This window comes from Amblyomma maculatum, chromosome 1 (genome assembly GCF_055883805.1).
Source record: "Amblyomma maculatum isolate TAMU_Amacu chromosome 1, ASM5588380v1, whole genome shotgun sequence".
In the NCBI taxonomy this organism is placed as follows: Eukaryota; Metazoa; Arthropoda; class Arachnida; order Ixodida; family Ixodidae; genus Amblyomma; species Amblyomma maculatum.
In genome coordinates, this window is record NC_139344.1 from 303,401,501 (window position 1) to 303,425,438 (window position 23,938).

Genomic DNA, 23,938 nt, shown 5'->3' on the forward strand with positions numbered 1-23,938 from the left:
CCGTTAATAATCTCTGAGACCAAGTGTCTCGCTGGAAGGACAGTTTTTCGCAAGTTCGCTCAAAGTTAGCCAGATACAGACCGATATCCCCTGATATCACATATGGCTGCATGTACTTTGACATCTTGAAATCTGCCTCCTTGTTTAGAAGAGGTACCGCTAGCTGGGGACAATTGCCCGACCTCTTGCTCAACTCTAGTTCTAATTTCCGGAGCTCAATTTCTAGCTCCAGCCTTTTTGCTTCTCTTTCAATTTCACGCTTCTTTTCCTCTTTTTCCCTCTCAAGTTCACGCTTCTTTTCCTCTTTTTCCCTCTCAAGTTCACGCTCTTTCCCGCTCTTTCTGCTGTCTGAGCTGCTCCTCCTTTTTTTGTCCGATGAGGTTCCATGCTTCACTGAGCTCCTCATCATCGGTTCCCAAATCAGTGATTGCTTTTATAATCAAGGGTTTTCGTGCCAAACCACTTGTATCAATTCCCAATTCCTCACACAATAGCAACAGGTCCGGTTTCTGCAGCTTTTGTAGGTCCATGATCGCTCCGAGTGTCGGCTACTTCCAAAACAACTGTGCAAACTACCAAACCTAAAGGCGTTTCAACACTTTTTACCAGTTCTAAAATCTAACCCTGTTCTAGAACCTGGTCCACATCAGAAGAAAAGCCAAGCACTCACCCACACATGCGATCGATGTTCCGAGCTGCTCTCTTGTTGGCCGATTGTTGCTCCTGCTTGTTGCTTGAGATGCCACCTCCGATCACAAGATGTTGTGGCTTGTAGCTTCAGATCCACCTCCAATCACCAGATGTTGTGGCTTGTAGATTCAGATCCCAACGCTGGTCACCAGTTGTCGTGACGCTGGGGCTACGTCGACCCGGCCTTCACTTGGTAGCGTGCAGAGACTCGGGGTTGAAGTAGGATTGAATCTTCGAAGTTGGTGAAATATGTACAAGCAGGTTTAATGGCACTTTGAGAAACTTATTTACAAGATTATTTACACGAAAAAGAAGGGTACATCAGCAAAATGGCAAGCGTTAAGAGTTCATAGCGAGAAGCGACTGGATGAGCCGTTTACCCAGGGCCCAGAGCGACATTTCGTGCTCTGCAGCGTCCTTAAAACCCCCAATGTCCAGCCCCTCTCTGAAGATGCTGACGAACCAAATCCAGGGCACGCCCCTCAGATATCGGCATCCAATCGAACACATCACTGCACTGATGGTCTGAAGCACTGACTGGCCCGGCATTGTTTCGTTGAGCCTGGTCACTTGTTGGCGGGAAAAGCTTGGGAACGGCGAGGAGGTACATTTCTATTCTTCAGCCAAGAATCGATAGGCAGCTGGTTCCGGCAAGTGGATTTACTTCTCAGAAACCCAAGTGCACGTGGGCGCCGCATACGCACCCAGCATTGTCCGTTTTCGACAATTGCAAATCTTTCCTGCATTCCCGGGAAATCACTTAATGGCCGTATGAGTCATGCTCCTTTCTTGTCCTGCACGTCAGCGGACATGTCACTCTGTCGTCTCCTTTGGATAGGAGGCATTCATCACTGGAGGATAGCCCTTCTCGACTGGAAGGGTGAACAAAAGAAAGAAAGCACTTCCTGCTATTTCCCGCAGGGGGACGTTTCTTTGTGTTTTTCCAGACGTTCTCTTGACAGGGTCAATTTGGCATTTGCAGGGTGTCCACAAAGCAAAACAGGCTTACAAAACAGGATTCCTGGAAACAGGCTCACTTAGAGCCATTGGACCATCACCACATATCCACAGCACTTATTCATGCCCACAGGCGAACAATAGAGCGCGCAAATGCGGATGCACGGTCGTAACACTGCCTACACCTTCTCCGGTGACCCTCAACCTTTCCCAACATCAAATCTTCCTCCAGCGACTCCTCTCTTCTCATCAGATGACCAAAGTAGCTGAGCTTTAACTTTAGAATTTGACCCTCCAATGAGCAGTCATGGTTTATGTTCGACAATATCGACTGATTTGATCTTCTGGCAGTCCAAGGAACTCTCAAGAGTCTCTGCCAGCACCACAATTCAAACGCGTCAATTCTTCGGCGGACAGCCTTCTTCACAGTCCAACTCTCGCATCCATACATCACAACTGGAAAGACCATAGCAGGAGTTATACGGATCTTAGTTGGCAGACTAATGTCTCTGCTCTTTACTAGGCGGTCAAGGCTAACCATGGCTCTCTTTCCCGGAAGCAGGCGTATCCTAATTCCATGGCTGCAGTCTCCTTCCGGGGTAATCTTGGAGCCCAAGAAGAGAAAATCTGTCACAGCTTCCACTTCTTGTCCCTTGATGCTCCAGGACTTGATAGGGCAAGACGCTATGATCTTTGTCTTTTTAATGTTCAGCTTAAGCCCAAACTTCTCACTCTCTTCTTGTACGCGCATCAGAAGGCTTTTGAGTTCCACTTCACTTTCTGCCATTAAAATGGTATCATCCGCATATCTAAGGTTGTCGATACGTTTCCCAGCAATCTTCACTCCAGCTGAAGACTCGTTCAGACCGGCTTTCCTCATGATGCACTCTGCATATAGGTTAAATAAGCAGGGCGACAGTATGCAGCCTTGTCTCACTCCCTTCTCAATCGGAAACCAGTCAGTAAGACCGTGCCCAGTTCTGACTGTGGCCTCTTGCCCGTCATACAGGTTCCTGAGGAGACAGATGAGGTGAATTGGAACTCCCATCTCTTGGAGAGCTTGCCACAATCTGCTGTGATCTACGCAGTCAAACGCTTTCGCATAATCAATAAAGCAGAAGTAGATGGGTTTCTGAAACTTTCTTGCTTTTTCCATGATCCAGTGAAGGTCGGCAATCTGCCCTCTAGTTCCTCTGCCCTTGCGAAACCCAGCTTGCACGTCCGGAAGCTCCTGAACCACCCACTGCTGCAGCCTACCTTGGAGGATTTTCAACATCTTGCTAACATGCGAAATAAGCGCGATCGTTCGGTAGTTGGAACAATCTTTGGCACTGCCTTTTTTTGGAATTGGGATGTAAACTGACCTCCTCCAATCCTGTGGCCACCGCAAGGTTGTCCAAATCTTCTGACATAATGTATGCAGAATGTTAACAGCGTCATGGTTGAGGTTTTGAAGCAACTCAGCTGGAATGTCATCAATTCCGCTAGCTTTGTTCTTAGCAAGGCTGGCTAAGGCCCATTCAACTTCACTCTTCAGGATGCCCGGCTCGAGATCAGTAATCACAACCGTCTTATGTTGGGTTTGCACATCCGGGTCCTTCTTGTGCAGTTCTTCCGTGTATTCCTGCCACCTCTTTATCTCTGAGGCTTCAGTGAGGTCCTTGCCTCGTTTGTCCTTTATCGCGCCCAGCTTGACTCTTTGATATCTTTGATTGTCTTATACAGAGCTCTTGTGTTCCTTAATTGGCTGTTGTCCTCAACTGCTTGGCACTGTATGTTCAGGAAGGCATTGTTATATCTCCTTGCTATTTTCTGAAAATCCGCATTGAGAACCTTGTATCTTTCTCTTTCCCCATAACTTTTGCCACCCTCCTTTCCTCAGCTATTTGCAAAGCCTCTTCAGATAACCAGTTTGCTTTCTTGCATTTCTTTTGCTTTGGAACTACCTTAGTAGCAACTTCTTGTATTATATCACGAACATCAGTCCACATCACTTTATTATCAGCACATTGAAATAGGCGACGAGGTTCAACTATGTAGTTCAGAAAAGTATTAAATAAGAAAGGACTAAGAATAGAACCTTGAGGAACATCAGGATTTATATCAGTGAAACCACTGCGAAAATTAGCGACCAACTGCCGCCTGTTGTGTAGAAAATTTTTATTTTATGTACTATTTGTTTATTTACATAATACTACAAATCGCCCAAAGGCCTTGTTGTGGGGGAATGATACACAAAATGAAAAAGCAGACAATGGCCATGGAAACAACGTAACATTATTAGAAGAATCAGGTGCACACTCTTAGACGAAATTTCTACAGTTCAAAAGCAGTACAGAACAAAGATTCAATATGATAAAACAAGTTGGTATTGATTAAAATTTCAACGCTTATAACAAAACAAAGATGCTGAGCCACAGCCTGACTACGCGCTATCAGTCCCTCAACTCACGCGCGAATTATTTCTCGCTTGCTGACACAGTTTATTCCCTTCGACAATACTGCGGGGAAGGAAGAATGACTGGCATACTTCTGTTAATTTCGCCTATTTTCATGTCTTTGGGATATGAACGTATACGGTTTTAGGAGGACGTGGCAGTTGATACGATCAATCTGAGCAACAAACACCTACCTACAGCATATCAAGCGTGTCCCAGTTGAGCATGTTCTTCAGGGCGGGGACGCTAGCGTTGTTCTGATATGAGTTTGTTACAAAGCGTGCTGCATTATTTTGCATTGTTTCTAACTTTTTGGCGAGGGTTGCAGACTCCCAGACTGCGGATTCCAGGTTAGGGCGACGTTAGATACGTATAAAACTTCGACTTCTCGCGATGTTTTCCTCAAGTTTATGAAATTAAGTATGCGACTAGTTTTTACCGTTATGTAGTCTATATATGGCTATTCGAGGTTAGGTTCGTTGCAAATGTGACTCCCTGGTGTTTTGCTTCCTCACTCATTACTATCTGGTGCTCATCTAAAAAGCAGTCGTTTCTTATGGGCTCGCGTTTCCTACAGAGCCGTAAGTGATAGCGTTTATTGTTATATGCTATTTACGACACCACGAAGCTATGTGGTCCTGATCTGCTTGCAAGCCAATGGTGTCCAGGTGATTGTTAATGCAAATCATCGGCATGTAATTTTAACTTGGACGTAACATCTAAGCCTATGTCATTAATATATACTAAAAATAACAGTAGCTCAAGTACGGACCCCTGTGGGACGCCTGATCTAACTAAGACTGAGTCGGAATCTTATCCGTTAATTACTACTTTTTGATTACGGTTTGTGGGCTTTAACGTCCCAAAGCAACTCAGGATATGAGAAACGCTACTACTTTTGGGTTTCTCAGGTAATCTTCGATGAGGTTTAGTTAAACGTGAGCTGTGATAAACACTGTCAAACGGTTCATTCACATTGAGAAATAGCCTACCCAGTTAGACTCAAATGCAGAGTTGTGAACATGAGAGGGATGTTTCTGCCCTGCACAAATTCTTACAAGAAATTACACAATGTTTCTCAAGAAAACGCTGCATATACTCTGGAAACGTGTTTTTCCACTATTTGGGTGCTGCTGGGAATATATTTCTACCTTGATTTGTGTTTCCAACATTGGTATTTGGGCAGATTAGAAGCATAAATGTCTGCAGGCTCGGAGGAGCACCGGACACGCCTGGCTGGCGACTGCGTGGTGGACCGTGACTGCCCGGACCAGTGCGTCTGTGAGGGCACCATTGTGGACTGCTCCCGCCAGGGCATGCGCGAGATCCCCACCGACCTGCCGAGCTTCACGACCGAGCTGTGAGCAGTCGTTTTTATTCCTTGTCACTGTGAAGCCTCACTACTGTTCATTTCAGGAGGCTCAATGACAACCACATTGTAAAGGTTCGCAACAGTGGCATTTTCAAAAAGCTACCAAATCTCAACAAGCTGTGAGTATTCCTCTGAATGTATAGCCTTTTTGTGACTTTTCTGAGAGCTTTAAAAGTGCTCAAGTTGTGTAAGCAGTACGCGCACTTTAATGCATGGCGTTTCTTTGTGCGAATATGACATTGTCGTGCATTGTTGCCATGGTCAGAAGCGGTAAACATGTAATGCTACCAAAGTGTGCTACTGTCTGGTTAATATTTGTTTCAATTTTCAGCGACCTGCGAAATAACGCCATCTCTGAGATCGAAGACAATGCTTTTCTTGGGGCTGAACAACTGGCGGACTTGTAAGTATCGTCATGAGCATTTGTTGAGAAAAGGATACGGTTTGGGCTTCTTTGCTTTCGACTAAACCCAAGAGCAGAGAAATGACGTCTGAATATAGACCCACCATGAAAATAGAGAAAAAATGGATTCATTTAGTCGCCGGCAGTGATTGCCAGTTAGATGTGCTTTTTTTAGGACAGCTCACAGCAAGACGCTGCTAGCCGCACTCCGTTCACTCAGCCTTAAGCTTAGCTTCTTAATCGTTGCGGTCCGGGAACTAAAGTGGACTCGTCAATTGTTCTTTTTTTTTTTTTCAGAATGGTAGCTAATCAATGAATTTGTGGGATTTTAACTATTCACCAGAGTTGAAAAATAGCATCTTCGTTTTAAGACACATTAGGCCATAAAAAAAGTATTTAAAAAGGAAATACCTCTTTGAACCTTCAAATAACCGGGCCGCCCGCAAAGAGACTTCGTGATGCAAACCGTTCATTGTGATGCAAGAAAGCACAAAAAGATAGCAGAATTATATTTTCGGTGCGATCTAATTATCCGTGCATCAGTTGGAAAAGTGCTTCACAGAAAGTCGGCACTGCAGATGCCTCCAAGTGCACTTTCAAGAATCCGTTTACCTAGGGGGTGATGCTCCTCGTTTGCCGGTATACAGAAAATTCATTGATTTGCCCCCTACGGGGCCGCGTGCTGCTACATATGCCTGCCTCAGGGTTACAACCGGCTCTTGGTGTTTTAATGGCGACACTTTTTGAGCCATCGTAAAGGACTCAACTAGGGTAAGACGGTCAAATGAAGCAACAACCCCGCCATGGGTGGCGCAGTGGTTACGGCGCTCGACTACGGTTCCCAAGGATGCGGGATTGAATCCCAGCCTCGGCGGCCGCTTTTCGATGGAGGCGAAAAGCAAGGCGCCCGTGTGCTGTGCGATGTCAGCGCACGTTAAAGAACCCCAGGTAGTCGAAATTTTCGGAGTCCTCCACTACGGCGTCTCTCATAGCCTGAGTCGCTTTGGGATGTTAAGCCCCACAAACCAAACCAAATGAAGCAACGATGTGAGGTTTTTTATTTTATTTATTTCGAACATACTGCTAAGCCTCTTTAGACGCTGTTGCAGTATTGGGATACATCAGGATAGTTAATTTGTAACACGTCATGAGTTATACAACCACTACGGAATAACATCACAATTGAGTTCATGTGCGATAATGTCAGTCTAAAGTGTAATATACAATGGAACATGAGTACACATGAAGTAATATTTCTTAACACGTAGTACACAAATGCTAGATTAGCATGTTAAAAAACGATTGCGGCATGTTAGAAAGAAAAATGTGCAGAGATTCAGAGCCAACAACGTCCCCGGGTAACATGTCCTATTCCTTAATCGCTTGCGGAAAAAATGAATAACGAAAGGTGTCGGTATGAAATTTATACTCTACTAAATGCTGTGAATGTTTAGTTCTAGTATTCCTTTTCGATGAAGTGACTAGGTGAAGCTCAGAATTTATATTTAAAGCACAATTTATTATAAGGAGGAGGAACTTAAGGTGTGAAGTCCGGGCGCGGTTACTAACAGTGGCAAGGTTCGCGCTGTTCAAAAGTTCAGTTCGGGAGTCGTTACGTCGATATTTGTTGAAAATAAACCTCACTTCTTTCTGCTGGACACTTTCTAATTTATATATGCATTGTGTGTGCAGAAACCAGCGAAGAATGTTGTGCTCGAGCTCAGGCCTAGCAACTTGGTATTCTTGACCTCACCACCGAGGTCGAGTCAAACTTCGTGTTGCCTTTTCTATACGTCTTGGTAAAACGCGATATTGGCAAGCTATCTTTCAGCGTTTATAGGACACCTACCCACATAGTCCACCCGGCCTCACGTAAGAGATCAGTCGCTGCCACCTTATTCAAAAGAAGCAAACGCATATACAGTTCTTCCGAAGGCGACTGACGTTGACGTGGTGCGGCAAGAACTTTCACGCAACGACTACCCGACGTCATTTTTGGCTTCGGTCGAAAAACAGCCGTGTCGATCAGCATGTAAAACCGCTGTGTCCCCCCTGAAGCTTGCTGCTATTCCCTGGAATCAGCGAGGCACGCATCCTGCGCACCTTTAACGCCCACATTCCGAAAGACATGCTTTGGTCAACGTACAGGACGTTCTTCCGAAAGAAAAATAGCCCGGCGTGGTTTACAGCATCCCCTGCTCCGACTGCGACTGTGTTTACATCGGCGAAGCTGGTAACATTGAAAGGCGCCTAAAAGATGATAAAAATGATGTCAGAAACAAAAAATGGGCTCAAATCGCCGAGCACTCCGTATCAAAACAGCGTTATCGACTTGAACAAGGCACATGTTCTTGGAACTCAAGAAAAAAATTTCCCTCCCTTTCACCTGTAACGTTTAACAATACAAACGACCAGTCACACCTTGAACCGAAACTGTGGAAATCTGAGAACGGCTTTAAACGTACATAAGCTCGCGCCTTCGCTGCTCGTTTTTTACTGTGAGCAGAAACGTCATGTTGTGTTTTCGTTTATTTTCGGCGTCAGCACGTTTGGTCTCGAGGGATGGGATCGGTCGAAAATGCTTTTGACGTTATATATTGCACATGTTCTTTCCATTTCAGGTCTTCGATATATTTGGACTCTTGGAGTGGTTTTAACAATTTCTTTCCAACTTCATACGGGAAAACGAGCGGAGCACAGTCATGAAAACTGACTTCTCTAGATTCAAAGTTATCTGCCTTGGCCGACACCATGTTACTATTTGACCAAGTGCCTTGTTTAAATTTACCTGATCGCCATGTGACTCAATTTCTTAATACATCATGCAGTCATCTGCGAACATTCCGACTGTTTCATATTTGATGTTAGGTCATTAATGTAAAGAAGAAACAAAATAGGTGCTGGGGTACGCCGGACATTACTTCAACATGCTGTGATGCGCAACCGTCATAATGCACATCTGGTAGCATTCTGAAAGATAATCTTTTATCCAGTTCGTTACTTTATTACAGCCAAGGAAGTGATGAAGCATAAGCATCAGTTCCAGGTGCGATCGAACGCTTTTGATAAGTCTAGAAATAAGATGTCAACTTGACTGCGATTGTCGAGAGCGGATACGAGATCGTGGATTGTTTCTACTAGCCGAGCTGTAGTTTACAGCCCTTTCACGAAGCCTAGTTGGTTCGGAAAGGCAGGTTACGATGTGCTTCAGAATGATATGTTCAAGTATCTTCGATGCAGCTCAGGTGAGTGAAATAGGGCTTATTTGTGGCGCCTCCAGATTTATGAACGGGAACTACTTTTGCAATTTTCCAATCTCGTGGAACAAGTATACCCACTCTACGTATCTCTTGAGGAATGCATTTGGATGATTGTCGCTAGATTTCATCAAGATTAAGGAGATATTTATGATTATAGGTGAGTTATAGAATTATCGCCAAGCGTGAAGACTTATTAAAAGTACTGATTAAATTCCCTCTTTAAGGCCTCATGCGGTGGTACCGTCTTTCCCAAAAGTAACCAGGCTGCTCCGAAGGCTGCCGGAGCAAGCGCGCGGCCGTGTGGCGGCGTTGCGCTCGCTGTGGCTTATCGGTGCTCGTCAGCTCCGAGGGTACAACAGCTGACGTAACTTCGTACCCTCACTCTCGCCCGTTGGAGGATAAAAAATTACCGACGATTACGTTACTTCCTAATGCGAAATTTGAGCGCAGCAAATAAGCTGTTTCACCTTTTCGATAGATTGAGGCAAAGAAATCGAGCAACACATGTATGCGCTATGACAGAATTTTTTTTATATTTTTCACACGTATTCCTTTAACAAAGACTCCCTTCTCGGCGGCGGCGATGAGCTTCTGCTTCAGCCTCGTTTACACCTGGTTGCTCTCGACGGTGGCGATGAGCCTCCGCTTCGGCGGTGCGAACGGCAGGGTCTTCACGACGGCCGCGATGAGCTTCTGCTTCAGCCTCGCTTACTGCTCTGGATTCTGGCGGCGACGGCGCTGGGCCTCTGCTCTGGCAGCTCGTTTAGCAGCAGCAGCAGCAGCAGACGGAGGACTTCCACCGGTCGTCTCGCTCATGGCTCAGAAAGAACTGGCAGATAATTTCGCAGTGGCGAACGGCAGCGGCAATTTCGGCTCGGGCGGTTCACATATACAGATCCGCCGCCACCGATCTGGCTCTCTGATTGCCACCGCACAGGGGTTGCATTGGAGGAGGAGCGAAGAAAGGAATTAAGTTCGAGCCGGCGCTTTGACAACCGGAGACTCGCAGGAAGAGGGGGGAGGGGGGCGGCGTGTACACCCAGCGGCAAACGATGGGGGTAGAAGCGCGCGCAGCAAGCGGACAACGCGATAAAGGGAGGAGGGAAGAGATAGCAGCGACTGACTGATGCTGCTGACGCCGATAGTGAGTTAACCCCAGCTGCGGAGTTGGTTTCAGGGACAACGCCGCCGATGCCGACGCAAACAATATGATACCCTCGCTTCCGCAGCGCCAAGAACCAGGTCCAGCCGTGGGAAGGTGGTCACGTATTCGTCGACGTGCCGGGGCCTACGTGAAATAACCGGCGCGTCGGCAACTGAAGAGCACCCTATCCGCCACACAGGAACAGAGGGGGGGGGGGGACCCTCCCCTCCTCTTTCTGCATGGCGGCGACGGTGTTCTATGCAGTCACGTTATCTTGACTCTCTAGCGGCGTCAGCGGCATCCAGCGGTATCAGTCGGTCGCTGCTAGCGCTGGGGGGATGAAAGGGGGGCGGAGCTGGTTACGAGGCCGACGCCGACGCGAAACCCAGGAACGGACGCCAAAGAGCTGCGCTCTAAAACTAGGCGCGTATGATGTGTGGGCTGCGGTTTCACGCGTACGAAGCCTGGCTCAGTATAGCGACGGGGCTATTATCTCTTCTCGGCAACTGCGGAAAACAAAACAGCAGGTGATAGTAGACACGGTGAGCTGTTGTTCGTTTCTAGGACGAATATGTGCTAGATTTGCCAGACAATGCTAATCTGAAATAAGGGTTCCGCGAACGAGAAAGCAGTCATGTGCATATAATGGCTAAGCGTGAGGAAGCTTTCATTATCGTTTGTTACCTATACCAAAACTTACCTACAAGCAAATGCAAGAATTTGTTAGAATCAAACATTAATCTTATTTATACACAGCCTCCCCAAGGGACTAGCACAATTTTGCAAGCCTAAAAGAGAGATAAGGTGGCTTGGAAGAGTTCACAAGCTTTCCCTTAACTTTGTACCGGAGTTACGGTCCGTAAAATTGCAGTACGCAAAGCACCTCGGAGAAAGCATGTTGAAATTTCAAGGTGCGTTATCATTCTTTTTGTACAGGCGCATCAAACACGCAGGAAAGCGCAATTCTGCTGGTGTGTTTCAGTAGCAGATTGCAGAACACAAGCACGTATAATTATATAGCGAGAAACGCGACATCTGCTTCAGGGCAGTTGCCGAGGAGAGCGAATAGCCCCGTCGCTATACTGAGCGCCCTCGCTGGGCATAACCAAGCTTCGCTCACGTGAAACCGCAGCCCGCACATCATACGCGCCTAGTTTTTATCATCCAACAGGCGAGAGTGAGGGTGCGAAGTTACGTCAGCTGTCGGAGCTCACGAGCACCGATAAGCAACGGGGAGCGCAACGCCGCCACACGGCCGCGCACTTGCTCCGCCAGCCTTCGCAGCAGCCTGGTCACTTTTGGCAAAGACGGTACATGGCTTTTCCTGTGGTTTCGAAAGTTCCGATATTGCCAAAATTTTTGGGAAGCGGTTTTGATGAAATATATAAGAGTAATGTTTGTATTGGTTTCACCGCGCTAACACATTGAACGACAGAAAAGACAAACACCACGGAGCGCAGTAAAACACCATTTTAGCAGTAATGTTTGTATATTTATGCTTTGCAGTTTTAATTGCTTGCTTTAGGTCATGTGAAAGTTTGCGAATTTGTTCATTGTATATTGCCAAAGGTTTGCATCGTTTACGTTGTCTTAGTCGTGAAAGTTTGCGCTTCATGTGCATGGTGTCCTGAGGTATCCAAGGATTGAATTTATTAACAGTTTTTATTCGTGTAGGAACATAAAATGATAAGCAGTGCTCTACTTTGTGCTTAAGCGTCAACCATAGATCATTGCATGATACCGACGCGTACATAGCGGCAAAATCTTAATAAAAGCAATCAAAGGCATCAAGAACACCAACATCGTCAGCATTTTGCCAATCATAAAGTTGTATCTCTCTTTTGGCATGAGCTGGAACAGTCATCGATAATGAAGAAATGTTCGCTTTGTGATCTGATATTCCATCAAGTATTTCGTAAGAGAATTTACAGTTAGCAAAGCTATCATAAAAGTTAAAGCACACTCGTCGCTGTAACGTGGGTTGGTTCTCGCACAATTTGTATGAGGCCGAAAACAGACGCAAGCGCTTCGACACTAGTTTGATCGAGAGAATCCCACGCTATACCTGGAAGGTCCTCAGTAGGAATATTTTTGTGTGGAATGATTAATCAGGCAGAGAGAGCATAGACCGGAGTTTCATTAGCAAGCACCCAAGTGGCATATAGGTCCTTCCTAATTAAAATAATGTCCACCACGAGAATGCCTGTCTTTGAGCAAAATAAGATGTCCTGGTGGAAATATATTGGATACGTGCACGTTTCAGTGATGGTATTTAAGGAGAAACGCTCTGCTAATATATAGGGACTGCCTAGGTTAGCCACTTGGTTCGCGGTAGACGACCGAGCATATTCAGCAGTACGCGTGTGACAGATCACGTCCTCTCGATGTAGCCCAGTTATCTGACGTGCAATATCTGATACTTGTAAGCTCATGCAGGTTGCTCAAACGTATTTGCTCTTCTCGCTAGGCTACGTGTTGCGGCGATCACCGCAGGAAACTTCATTGCAGGGTGCCTATACTTCTTGCGTTTGCTATGACTATTCTTCTGGGCTGATCTTCTCGGGGTCGCTGTTGTGGGCGGACATGTTTTTCTGATAGGGGTACTTTTTGTTCTTGAGAAGCATCCCACAAGAATTTTATCATACACGAGTGAAACTTGTCGCGCTTGTCTCGGTTAGCCTTGCAGCTACCCCACAATTTTTTTCTCATGTTGCGTACTCGCTGGGAGAACACTTCGCTAACCGAAACATTTGAGCCCTTAAGCTTCGCACAGTTGCTCATACTCTTCGTTTTATCTCTGTAATTCACTGCTTTGATGATGACACGTTTTGTTTTCCCGTCTTGCTCCCAAGCGATGTATTCTTTCCATCCGCGAGATAACCACACCAAGTTTTTCTTGAAGGATCTTATCAGTTACTTCTTCTAAACTTTGAGTTGTCCCTCGTCCGGTTCGGTTAAGCCAAAAATGATCGAATTCGGCCCCCTGCTTCTGTTTTCGAGGTCGTCTGCGTTACGCTCCAGATATGTCACGCTCATTTGAAGGTGTGCAGTTTTATCTTCAGCATCTTTTACTCTGACCTCGAACTGCGCAAGAATGTCCAGCTTATTGTTGATGGCTTCCAAAGACGTCTTCTTACTTTTTGGCTGTTTATAGCTTTAAAGGACAATAGACACCTCATTTTTGGGTTCGTGCATTATCATTTGTAATGATTCCGATGACATTACTGTACACGGATCACTACGTCACACTCGCCTATTATGACTGCTGAATATTTTATAATCGAGTTTCTTTTTCACCTGTTTCGGTTTCAAGAGCCTATCGATGGCTTTGACGTCACAGTCAAGTCTAGGTCACGCGAGGGATGAAAATACAGCGATATAACCATTGCTGTGTCATTTGAATTCAGTACAATAATAAAGCCAGTCTGCCTTAAGAACAGGAATCATTACAAGTGAAGAATGAGCGATTATATCACTGTTTTTTCATGCCGCGCATCAAGACATGATGTGGCGTCACAGCCATCTCTCGGATATCGAAACCGAAACTGGTGAGAAAAGAAAATTCAATTATACATTATTCAGTGGTAGTAAGCAAAATTTGCGTGCGGATCTATTTACAGGAATGGCTTACGCATCATTAACAAGAAGAAAATTGCGGCCAAAATTTGGTGTCTATAGTCATTTAATGTCAGCCTCGAAGTTCAGCTAAGGCCTCTTGCATATTAGAGCTATAGATTGCTTTCCATATCCCCAGCAAGTATTAGGTGTTCCAAAGATACGATATAGCTCTGAAGGGCCAAATGCACCTGCCATGGGCACCACCACAAGAAACAAGCCGTCACTTCGGAAGAATTTGCCAAGGCGTTTGCTCACCTGGAGCAAAAGGACGAATGGGTTGGTGACGCGCATGTTCGCTTCGATGCCGCCGTGCCCAATCAGCATCGCATCGTAGGTATCTCTAGCTAAGATTATCAAACACACCGTGCCGCAGTTGAACCATCTTGCTGACCACTCTTGAAAGTGAGTGTTTATGTGCTTTGTTTAATTCGATCATTTTATTTATTATGTTTCCAGGGAAATTTTCAGTACCCATTTTGTGCCCTAAAAACCCTTAATTCAGCATTTTTCGTTTTCGTATGTGCTTTAGATATTTTTTTCCGAAATGCAAGAACAATGTGCTGAGTATGCAAAAGTCTCACCTGGGGCCCTATTTTCGACACGCATGGCCGCTGTTCGGCGCCATATTGTTTCTCTGATTGTTTCACATGCTTCAAATTTGTGGCGCGAAAGTTTGAGCTGTCGTAATGGCGTATTTGCGGTGATGTCAAAATAACGTCGGCTTGCAAACGGATTTTTAGCGGAGCTATTCACGCTTCCTGGATGGTAAATATAAGTAATTGTATTAATACCGTTTCTTGGGCTAGTTGGTTCATATTTCTACTGTGAAAAACTGCGCCGAAATAAACACACCACAAGAAAGAAGACGGGACAAAGGCGCTACTCACAACTGAATTTATTGAAAACCACGAGTGATCTTATATAGGCGAAGTTTCCAAAGGGAAAGAAGGTTGGGAAAAAGAGAGGGGAAATCATCAATCGACCATCGAGAACGCAAGTAAAACTCGGTTAATGGATAACAGAATCTAAAAACCTAATTTCGGAGGCCAGAAGAGATAATGAGGGGATGCTGATACACCTGCTGTCAAACTTCTTAATGTAGAAAGCCTCCAAACTAACACGTGCCGTTTTATCCTTACTCTTTCCAAGAATCTTGGTCTCATTCAACCTGGCCCCGCATCCGTTGCAGTTGATTACGTGCGCAACCAAATGTGCGTACTTGTCTTTTAAATCTGACAAATTTCGTGCATGTTCCCCCAAACGCTCGTTGATGCATCGGCCAGTTTGGCCTACGTACAACTTTCCACACGTCAAGGGAATAGCATAGACCACTCCAACAGAACACTTTGTAAACGGAGAGTCGTGCTTTATCTGGCAACCCCCTTTTCTTGGGTTGCAAATTCGGGGGCACAACTTTCCCAACTTGTTAGGAGCCGAAAAAGCGACGCTCACGCCATGCCTGTTGGCCACTTTCCTCAGGTTGTGCGAGGTTCTGTGCATGTAAGGCACAACAAGCGGCTTCTGCGTCCTCCGTCTATCCTCTCCAGTACATCTTCGCGTACCTCTCTTGATCATTTGAAGGAGGGTCTCGCAAACTGCAATCAACACAGAGCAGGGGAACCCAGCCGCCGAAAGCCGGCTCATCTGATTATGGAAGCTGGTTTGCAACTGATGCGGGCACGATTTCCTGAGCGAAGACTCTAAGCAATGCGAAGCTATTGCTCTTTTCACAGTTTTCGAATGCATAGAATCATAAGGCAAAAGATCTTTTTTAGCACGTGGGTAATAGCCCCAGCAAACGTGTCTTTCAAGGAAGGTTAGTTTCAGGTCTAAAAAACTGTAAAACGTTAGTGTCGGGTAGTTCATGGGTAAAAGAGAGCCCAAGTCCATGTTTGTCAAAAACACTTAAAACATCACCTACTGTAGAGGGGTAGGTGATGGAAGTCTGCTGTTTTAAAAGCACTAAAAAATCGTCAACATACCTAAAAATATGTAAAACCGCCCCCCCCCCCCCCCCCCCCCCCCCCCATGGAAACATTTATCGAAAGATTTGTGAATCTTTGTTAAAAAGATGTCGCAAAGAAACCGGGGCCACGCAAGACCCTATACAGACACCACTGCGCTGCAGATAAGGCAGATTGTCAAAAAGAATAAAAGTAGAACATAGGTAAAATTGCAATAAATTGATAAAATTATCCACCGACAATCCTGAAGAATTCTGAAAAGACACGTCGCCGTTTGCTTCAATGCACTCCTTTACAGCCAACAAAAGCTGGTCTTGAGGAATAGTCTAAAAAGACACGTCGCCGTTTGATTCTATGCATTCGAAAACTGTGAAAAGAGCAATAGCTTCGCATTGCTTAGAGTCTTCGCTCAGGAAATCGTGCCCGCATCAGTTGCAAACCAGCTTCCATAATCAGATGAGCCGGCTTTCGGCGGCTGGGTTCCCCTGCTCTGTGTTGGTTGCAGTTTGCGAGACCCTCCTTCAAATGATCAAGAGCGGAACGCAAAGATGTACTGGAGAGGATAGACGGAGGGACGCAGAAGCCGCTTGTTGTGCCTTACATGCACAGAACCTCGCACAACCTGAGGAAAGTGGCCAACAGGCATGGCGTGAGCGTCGCTTTTTCGGCTCCTAACAAGTTGGGAAAGTTGTGCCCCCGAATTTGCAACCCAAGAAAAGGGGGTTGCCAGATAAAGCACGACTCTCCGTTTACAAAGTGTTCTGTTGGAGTGGTCTATGCTATTCCCTTGACGTGTGGAAAGTTGTACGTAGGCCAAACTGGCCGATGCATCAACGAGCGTTTGGGGGAACATGCACGAAATTTGTCAGATTTAAAAGACAAGTACGCACATTTGGTTGCGCACGTAATCAACTGCAACGGATGCGGGGCCAGGTTGAATGAGACCAAGATTCTTGGAAGAGTAAGGATAAAACGGCACGTGTTAGTTTGGAGGCTTTCTACATTAAGAAGTTTGACAGCAGGTTTATCAGCATCCCCTCATTATCTCTTCTGGCCTCCGAAATTAGGTTTTTAGATTCTGTTATCCATTAACTGAGTTTTACTTGCGTTCTCGATGGTCGATTGATGATTTCCCCTATCTTTCTCCCCATCCTTCTTTCCCTTTGGAAACTTCGCCTATATAAGATCACTCGTGGGTTTCAATAAATTCAGTTGTGAGTAGCGCCTTTGTCCCGTCTTCTTTCTTGTGGTGTGTTTATTTCGGCGCAGTTTTTCACAGTACAAATAAGTAATTGTGGAGGGAAAAAGAAGGTGTAGATGATAGGGAGGAAAGCTATTGTATTACGAATGGGGTGAAATGTACTGCTTGCTGTCAAGGGGAGCTTCCTGAAATCTTATTGGCTGGCAATTGGTAGCGGGAAATACGTCATGCCTACACTATATACGGTGATGTCAAAATGATATTTCATGACATAAAGGATGAGCCGCCATTGCCGTAACTGGCAGAAGATGGGCGCCACGTTTGGGACAGCATTGAGGGGAGCGCAAAAAAACATTGTGAATTTGACGTGGAGTGTAGACAGCTGTCAGCTCACCGCAGTTTGTTTGGTGAAGTAAGCTGAGACATCTTGTTGTAATTGAAGAAAGCACTGACATGACGTCATATTGGGACTTGCGCAAACTTTTAGAGGATTAATAATGACGACGCTCGGAGAAAGCATCGATCCACGCGGTAGTTGCCGAGCACAGCAACGGCGGTTGATCTGCAGGTAAACACTTCCCTGGAAGAAGAAGCAGTAACTACGAAAAAACGTCCCCAAAGTAAAGACTGACCCTAAAAAGGATTTCTTCCGGACCTCACATGAAAAAAAAAAGATGCACATTTTATGCCATTATTTCTTGCCTTTGAATTATATGTAATCATCATCTGGAACCTGCGTCCTCTGGGCGCCTGAGATGTTTACAAGAACTGCATAAAAGCATGGTGAAAGAGCCATCTGGCTTTTTATACGTTGCGTGGTTCCGAGCTCCGCAGCTCGTTAAACGATCATAAGACAGGTCTAAACAGCTTGGTAATACTGACACTGAGAAAGGTACCAGCGGATCGGCGTGTGGTAGTCTCGGGGAACTGCCCAAAGCAGAAAAACGTAACTAGAATTGCCTCCCAGAACTTCTGGTGACGAGGCTCAACCGTTCTTCTGAAGACGGTGTAGAATCGTGATCAGGGTGATGATGGTATAAGCGGGACGAGGCTTAACCGGTCGTGCACCATGGCCACCCTAAAGCACCGCTCCAAGCTTCTGGTCCGGTAAAGCCGGTGGTCAGCTCGCGTTTTCCCCGCAAACAAAGCGAGGACGAGGCGCTGTCACTGTATTACCGCTGCCATCGCTTTTTTTTTATGAATGTCAGCATCATGCAGTTTTATGTTCGCGGTCAATTACAAGCCGCCAGGTAAAACCGCTATAATTAAGTTAACATACATCATTCATCATTGCAGCTCGCCTCGGGGAAACGCAGTCTACGTCCTATAGCGCAGGATTTCAGTCTCCGTTTTGGGACATTTTTTCCTACTTCGCAAATAGGGACATTTTTCCCGTGGACGTTTTTACCGGCTCCCGCATTTCAGAGAGCACCGCGATGCTTTCTAATTATCTGTCCGGACGGTTCGTGAGTAAGATAGCCTGAGGGGACATATCATGCGGTGGCTGTGCAAGGAACTTCGCGGCGAGAGGGAGCGAGGGATCTCCAAGGACTATATTAAACATCTGCTCTAGAAACTGCCTTTTTTTGTCTAGCACTATGTACACTCACTGCGATGTTAAAGAATTCAAAAGCCTTCCCACAATGGAGGGGGGGGGGGGGGGGGGGTAAAGAAGCAATGAAATACACTGACAGCTTCTATTTTAATAAAATAACGTATGCGCCATGTGCATGGTGCCTTGGGATGTGTTTCATGCAAAGTTTTGTTTTGGTATGCATGCAGGTTTACCATTTTCTTATTAGAAAAAAAAGTACTCCAGAGCACGTTATGACGATACGATCTAATCATATGATGTTGTTCATTGGCATTTTGTGTTTATTTGCTTCGTTTAATACAGCCAGAAATAATCTCCAATTATTGATTTTCATTTTACCGCTTCGACAGTAAGGGATATGCCCACACGGCGCCGCCCTATCTTCATGCCGCGATTTCCTCAGTCACCTTTCGCTTTCTTTATTTTCCATTTATCCCCGTACTGTGGCATCGCCTAGTTAACCTTCCTGCTATTCCGTTTCTCTGTCTTTCTTTCTCAGACATCTTTCACGTTTCGCACGCCAGCACATGAAAATTGAACCGACAGGCTGTAAGGCCCAGTGTGTGCCTTCCACTGTGTCAGTTGTGTGTGTGTGTGGAATACACGCAGACACACGCGTTCTTTCTCTCTCTCTCTCTGCTTTCTGCGCTCTACATAACTCAAGCCGACACAAGATATTAGAAACTTAAGCAGATTTGCTGGCCTGACTCGCTGGTCGCGGCTGTTGGCAAAAATTGGGCAGCACAGCCAGTACCTAAGAGTAATTGAGACTGCGTTGTCCTCGGACATGAACCATGCTGGCTGCGCGGGCACGTCTTCACCAGTGCTATTTCGGAAATCTGTCGATTCTTTTTGTTTACGACGAGGAGCTTAAAGATTTTAGTTCTTGCATTTAAAAGCCGCTGATAAGTGGTCCTGAGAGGTCATTGCGCTTATGAGGAGCAATCCCACATTCCGCTCCATTTTGCACTAACCCGCTGCGAATATTCCGTTGCCGTCCTTGCTCTTCTGCTATAACGCTCCTCGCGTCTCGTAAACTCGCTCAGCCTCTCCGTGCGTAGCTGCTACCAAATATCCGACCGCAAGCATGTCATGACACACTGAGACCGCAGCGGCTCGGTTCCTGGAACATCGTTGTTTTTCATACTTGGCACCAATACATATTGGCAGACGACAGCGCTTTTTTTCTATCACTTTTTAGAGTGCAGCCATCTGGCCCCCGTTCCTTTGTTTCGTGTCGCATTGTCCCTCATAACTAGCTCCGCAGCCGGGGCAGCGCGCGCTCCTGCCGCCACCGCTCGCTGCTACGTGTGCCCTCCCCTCTTCCTCCGTGGCGGCAACCGCGCGCGTTCTGCGATTGCTGCGCGCGCTCCTGCCGTGGAGCAGGGCAGGAGCGCGTAGCCGCTGCGTGTACCCCCTCCCCCCCCCCCCCCTTCATCTTGCGTGGCGGCGACGGTGGTCTCTGGTCGCCGAAACGCCACCTCGGCATCAGCCTATCACTGTGCGTGTATCCGAAGCCGAAACGCAGTCACGTTTACTTCTCGCTAGCGGCGTCAGCGGCACCAGTCAGTCGCTATCTCTTCGCTGCGCGACGTTCCCATGGGCCCACGCGCTGCCTCTCGCGACATCCCGTTAACTTTACTGCTCTCTTCGCTCCTCCTCCAATGCCACCCCTGCCTTGGGTGACGAAGCCAGGGCATAGAGAAAGGGATAGGGTAAAGTGCGGACACTTCCAGTCGCTATCTCTTCGCTGCGCGACGTTCCCATGGGCCCACGCGCTGCCTCTCGCGACATCCCGTTAACTTAATTGCTCTCTTCGCTCCTCCTCCAATGCCACCCCTGCCTTGGGTGACGAAGCCAGGGCATAGAGAAAGGGATAGGGTAAAGAGCGGACACTTCCAGTCGCTATCTCTTCGCTGCGCGACGTTCCAATGGGCCCACGCGCTGCCTCTCGCGACATCCCGTTAACTTAATTGCTCTCTTCGCTCCTCCTCCAATGCCACCCCTGCCTTGGGTGACGAAGCCAGGGCATAGAGAAAGGGATGGGGTAAAGAGCGGACACTTCCATAGGGCCAGCGGCCCAATTGACTGTAGTGCACCAAGCGGCTGATGCTTGACGCACATTCGCTTTTGGTTGAAGGCGCGCAGTTTGAATGCTAGCAAGCGCTTGCCGTACTGCCGCGCCCTGTTGGCACATTATTTCTGTTGTGCTGTGTACAGTGTGGTATTATTTTTCTACTTATTTTCAAGAATGAAATATAAAGTTAGGTCACAATTACTGCTGACTGGCCATCAGCGCAGCTGCGTTAAAGCCTTTGCCAAAAAAAAGATGCCAGGAGCTCTGTGAAATGATCATTTATTTTGCTTCATACAAAAACAAAACAGATACAATTCTGTCAGTTTGGTGCACGAAAGCAACCAGAAAGACAGAAAAAACGTAGGATACGTCAGCCCACGTGTACATTAGAAAACAGTGAAAAAAAATCACACAAAGCAAGGAACAATACATAGGTAGACACATGTAGCGTTACATGCAGATATACAAATTATGGAAAATGATACACAAGAAAATAGACATACATTATGGTCAAAATATATTCGCGGCTTCCTCACAATACCCTGTATTTTATTTTAAACAGATTTTAAACAAATATATTTCAAGTAGTCTTGGGTATTATGCCACAGACACATTGATTTCAACTTTCCCTTTCCCACCCTTTCCCATACAATCATGTGTTTTTGGATAAGACCTTGGCAGCAAAATTCCAGCAGACGGTCACTTCTTCCATCCTCAGCATTACCTTTTTCGCAAAGTTTGAAGGGTTCCTAATCACAAATATTCTGTAAGCCCGAAATAAGCTGGAAAACATTGCCTACAAAGTGCCTTGTATTCATTTTACAATGACAATGTAACTAGCACTCGTTAAATTCATAGCCAGAATACTCAACAGTGTCAGTGTAAGAATGGTTCGTCTATTATGCGCGTCTTTATAGCCTGGGTCTCTTTGGGACGGTAAATAGAAAGCAATCAAGCTTAGATTGCAATATTCTCATGTGGTCAATTTATTGGAATGCGAAAATATGTGCTGATATTAATATTTCAGGAAACAATTCGGACATTTATTTCATGCCGATTAACACATTTTCCATGTTAAATAACAATTATATCGTTTTAGAAATACCTGATGTGCACATTAAATCACGTGAAATGGCTAGCCGAGAGTGAAAGCTCGAACCTATCTACTCGTGGAATGCGGAATATTGGTCCGAACCTCTTGCACATGCGCCGCAAATGTCTCACCAGAGCACACAGCAGAGAGTGCCAAATCCTGGTATCAGCTGGAAAATTTACAGTAGAAAATATGTCATCGTGATACACCTTTTACTAACACTGTGTAAACAGATTAAACGCGAGAAATCTGTAAAGGAATAAAGTTACGAATATTGGTCAATGATTTATCGAACCTCGATCGCGTGCATACCCACGTAAAATACACAAATCAAGCTACACGGCGAAGATCCCTACCAGTAATGTAAAAAGCATTGCTCCATTTCCCGGTGTTATTCTTTGGTTTTAAAAGCTGCATTGACAGCACACTACGCGTTTCATTCCACAAAAATATTTGATACCTGGCGGCAACAACACAGGGGATACCACAGAGCGCGTTAGTTGCACTGAAAATAAACGCGCGGGTGGAATGCATGTTTTCAGACACGGAGAGGACGGAATTGCTTTCAGTACGTGAAATAAACGAAATGCATCAGGCGTGGGTTATCTCACTGCGCAGTAACCTTCACAACCGCGCCAGCCAGAGTAATGCAGCATAGTTTGCCGGGGTGTCACGACCCATGACGTGCGCATCGGCGCCTGTTCACGAGCTGCGCAATTCAAGAAACCGGTCAGCCTAAACTGCTCGAAATAACGTTCCCGTCCTGACAAACTGTTCCGCTTGGAAGGCGTCATCCATTTCGTGTCATGCGTCATTTCCTGGGTGTAGCGTCTGGTCGAAACCTAGTTCAGTCCGGAAGAAAACAAGAAATTAACAATTTTTGGTGGAAGTATGTGATTTCTGTATACCAACCCAATTACTCGTGAAAGATTAATTGTCAGATACGTGGGCATCCCATGGCACATTATTTTGAAAAATAACGCCTAGTCTCTTAACTGTGCAAGTTATTTCAGTGGGTGTACCATTTAATCAGGTAGACGCGCTGATTGATATAGATTTCTTTTTAGTTCCAAATATCACTACTTTTGTTTTATGCTCATAATTCCAAGACTGGTTCACGCGTCCATTCGTCTAAGTTTGCTAAAATAAAATTTGCTACATCGACAAGGTTGTCTACAGTTTTAACCCCAAGTAATATGCTTAATTTGTGTTGCCAGCATACATGGTGAATTTAGCAGCTGGTTTGATATTAAAGATGTCGTTCACGTAAATGTTAAATAGAAAAGGCCCTTGCATGCTTCCCTGCGGAACACCTGAGGTGATTCTTAGTGGATCTGAGTGATGACCATTTACAAGAACTATCTGTCTGCGATTATCAAGATATGAACGCATAAGAGACGAGGCGTTACCACGAATGCCATAGTTTTTGAGTCAGAAGATAGTGGTAAATGCTATCAAATGCCTTTGACAGGTCAACAAAGATGCCTAGCACAATTTTGCCGTTATCAAAATGCTGGAGAATGTATTCTCTTTGCGTTAGCAAAGCGGCCTGAGTGCCCAGGCCCTTACGGAATCCGTACTATCAGCTAGCAGATTATGTTTTTGCTCAAATTGAGTTAACCGTTTCAAGATCACGTTTTCAAAAACCTTTTAAAAGACAGGAAGTATTGATAGCGGCCGATAATTTTCCTAGTCGTTCCTATCACCTTTCTTGAAAAGTGCAATGATGCGCGCACCCAACGAGGAAAAGTGCCTTGATTTAAACAAAGCTTAAAGACCTGCGTGAGGCATGGAGATCCGCCACATATTTTACAGGTTTTATTTGAATACTGTCAATATCTTTGGCACTATTGCTCTTTTAGGTGACAATTGGGGTAGTTGTTTCCCCTTCGTGCACCGGATAAATAAATATAGAGCTAGGATTGCAAGAAATACATTCTGAATTATTATTTGCTGTGCTATTGCCACCAACATTGAAGGTATCTGTTCTTTAATTCACTACCATTTATTTCATGCTATGTATTTTTTCTGATTGTAATTTATTTGAGTTTTGTCCATGTTACATCCGAGCATGAAATTCAAGTATTATATCTTTGTCCAAGCGATTCCCAATTTTTTAAATCTTGG

At 45.6% G+C, this 23,938-nt stretch overlaps 1 protein-coding gene across 1 annotated transcript in view; it reads left to right on the plus strand.

Annotated features, from left to right (window-relative positions):
• Positions 1-23,938, plus strand: part of sli (slit guidance ligand) — a 793,209-nt gene that overhangs the window by 616,057 nt on the left and 153,214 nt on the right. The window contains exons 16-18 of the mRNA XM_084583167.1: positions 5,295-5,445; positions 5,502-5,576; positions 5,789-5,860. Of these exons, the coding sequence (XP_084439293.1) occupies positions 5,295-5,445; positions 5,502-5,576; positions 5,789-5,860 (298 nt within the window). The remainder of the gene's footprint in view (positions 1-5,294; positions 5,446-5,501; positions 5,577-5,788; positions 5,861-23,938) is intronic.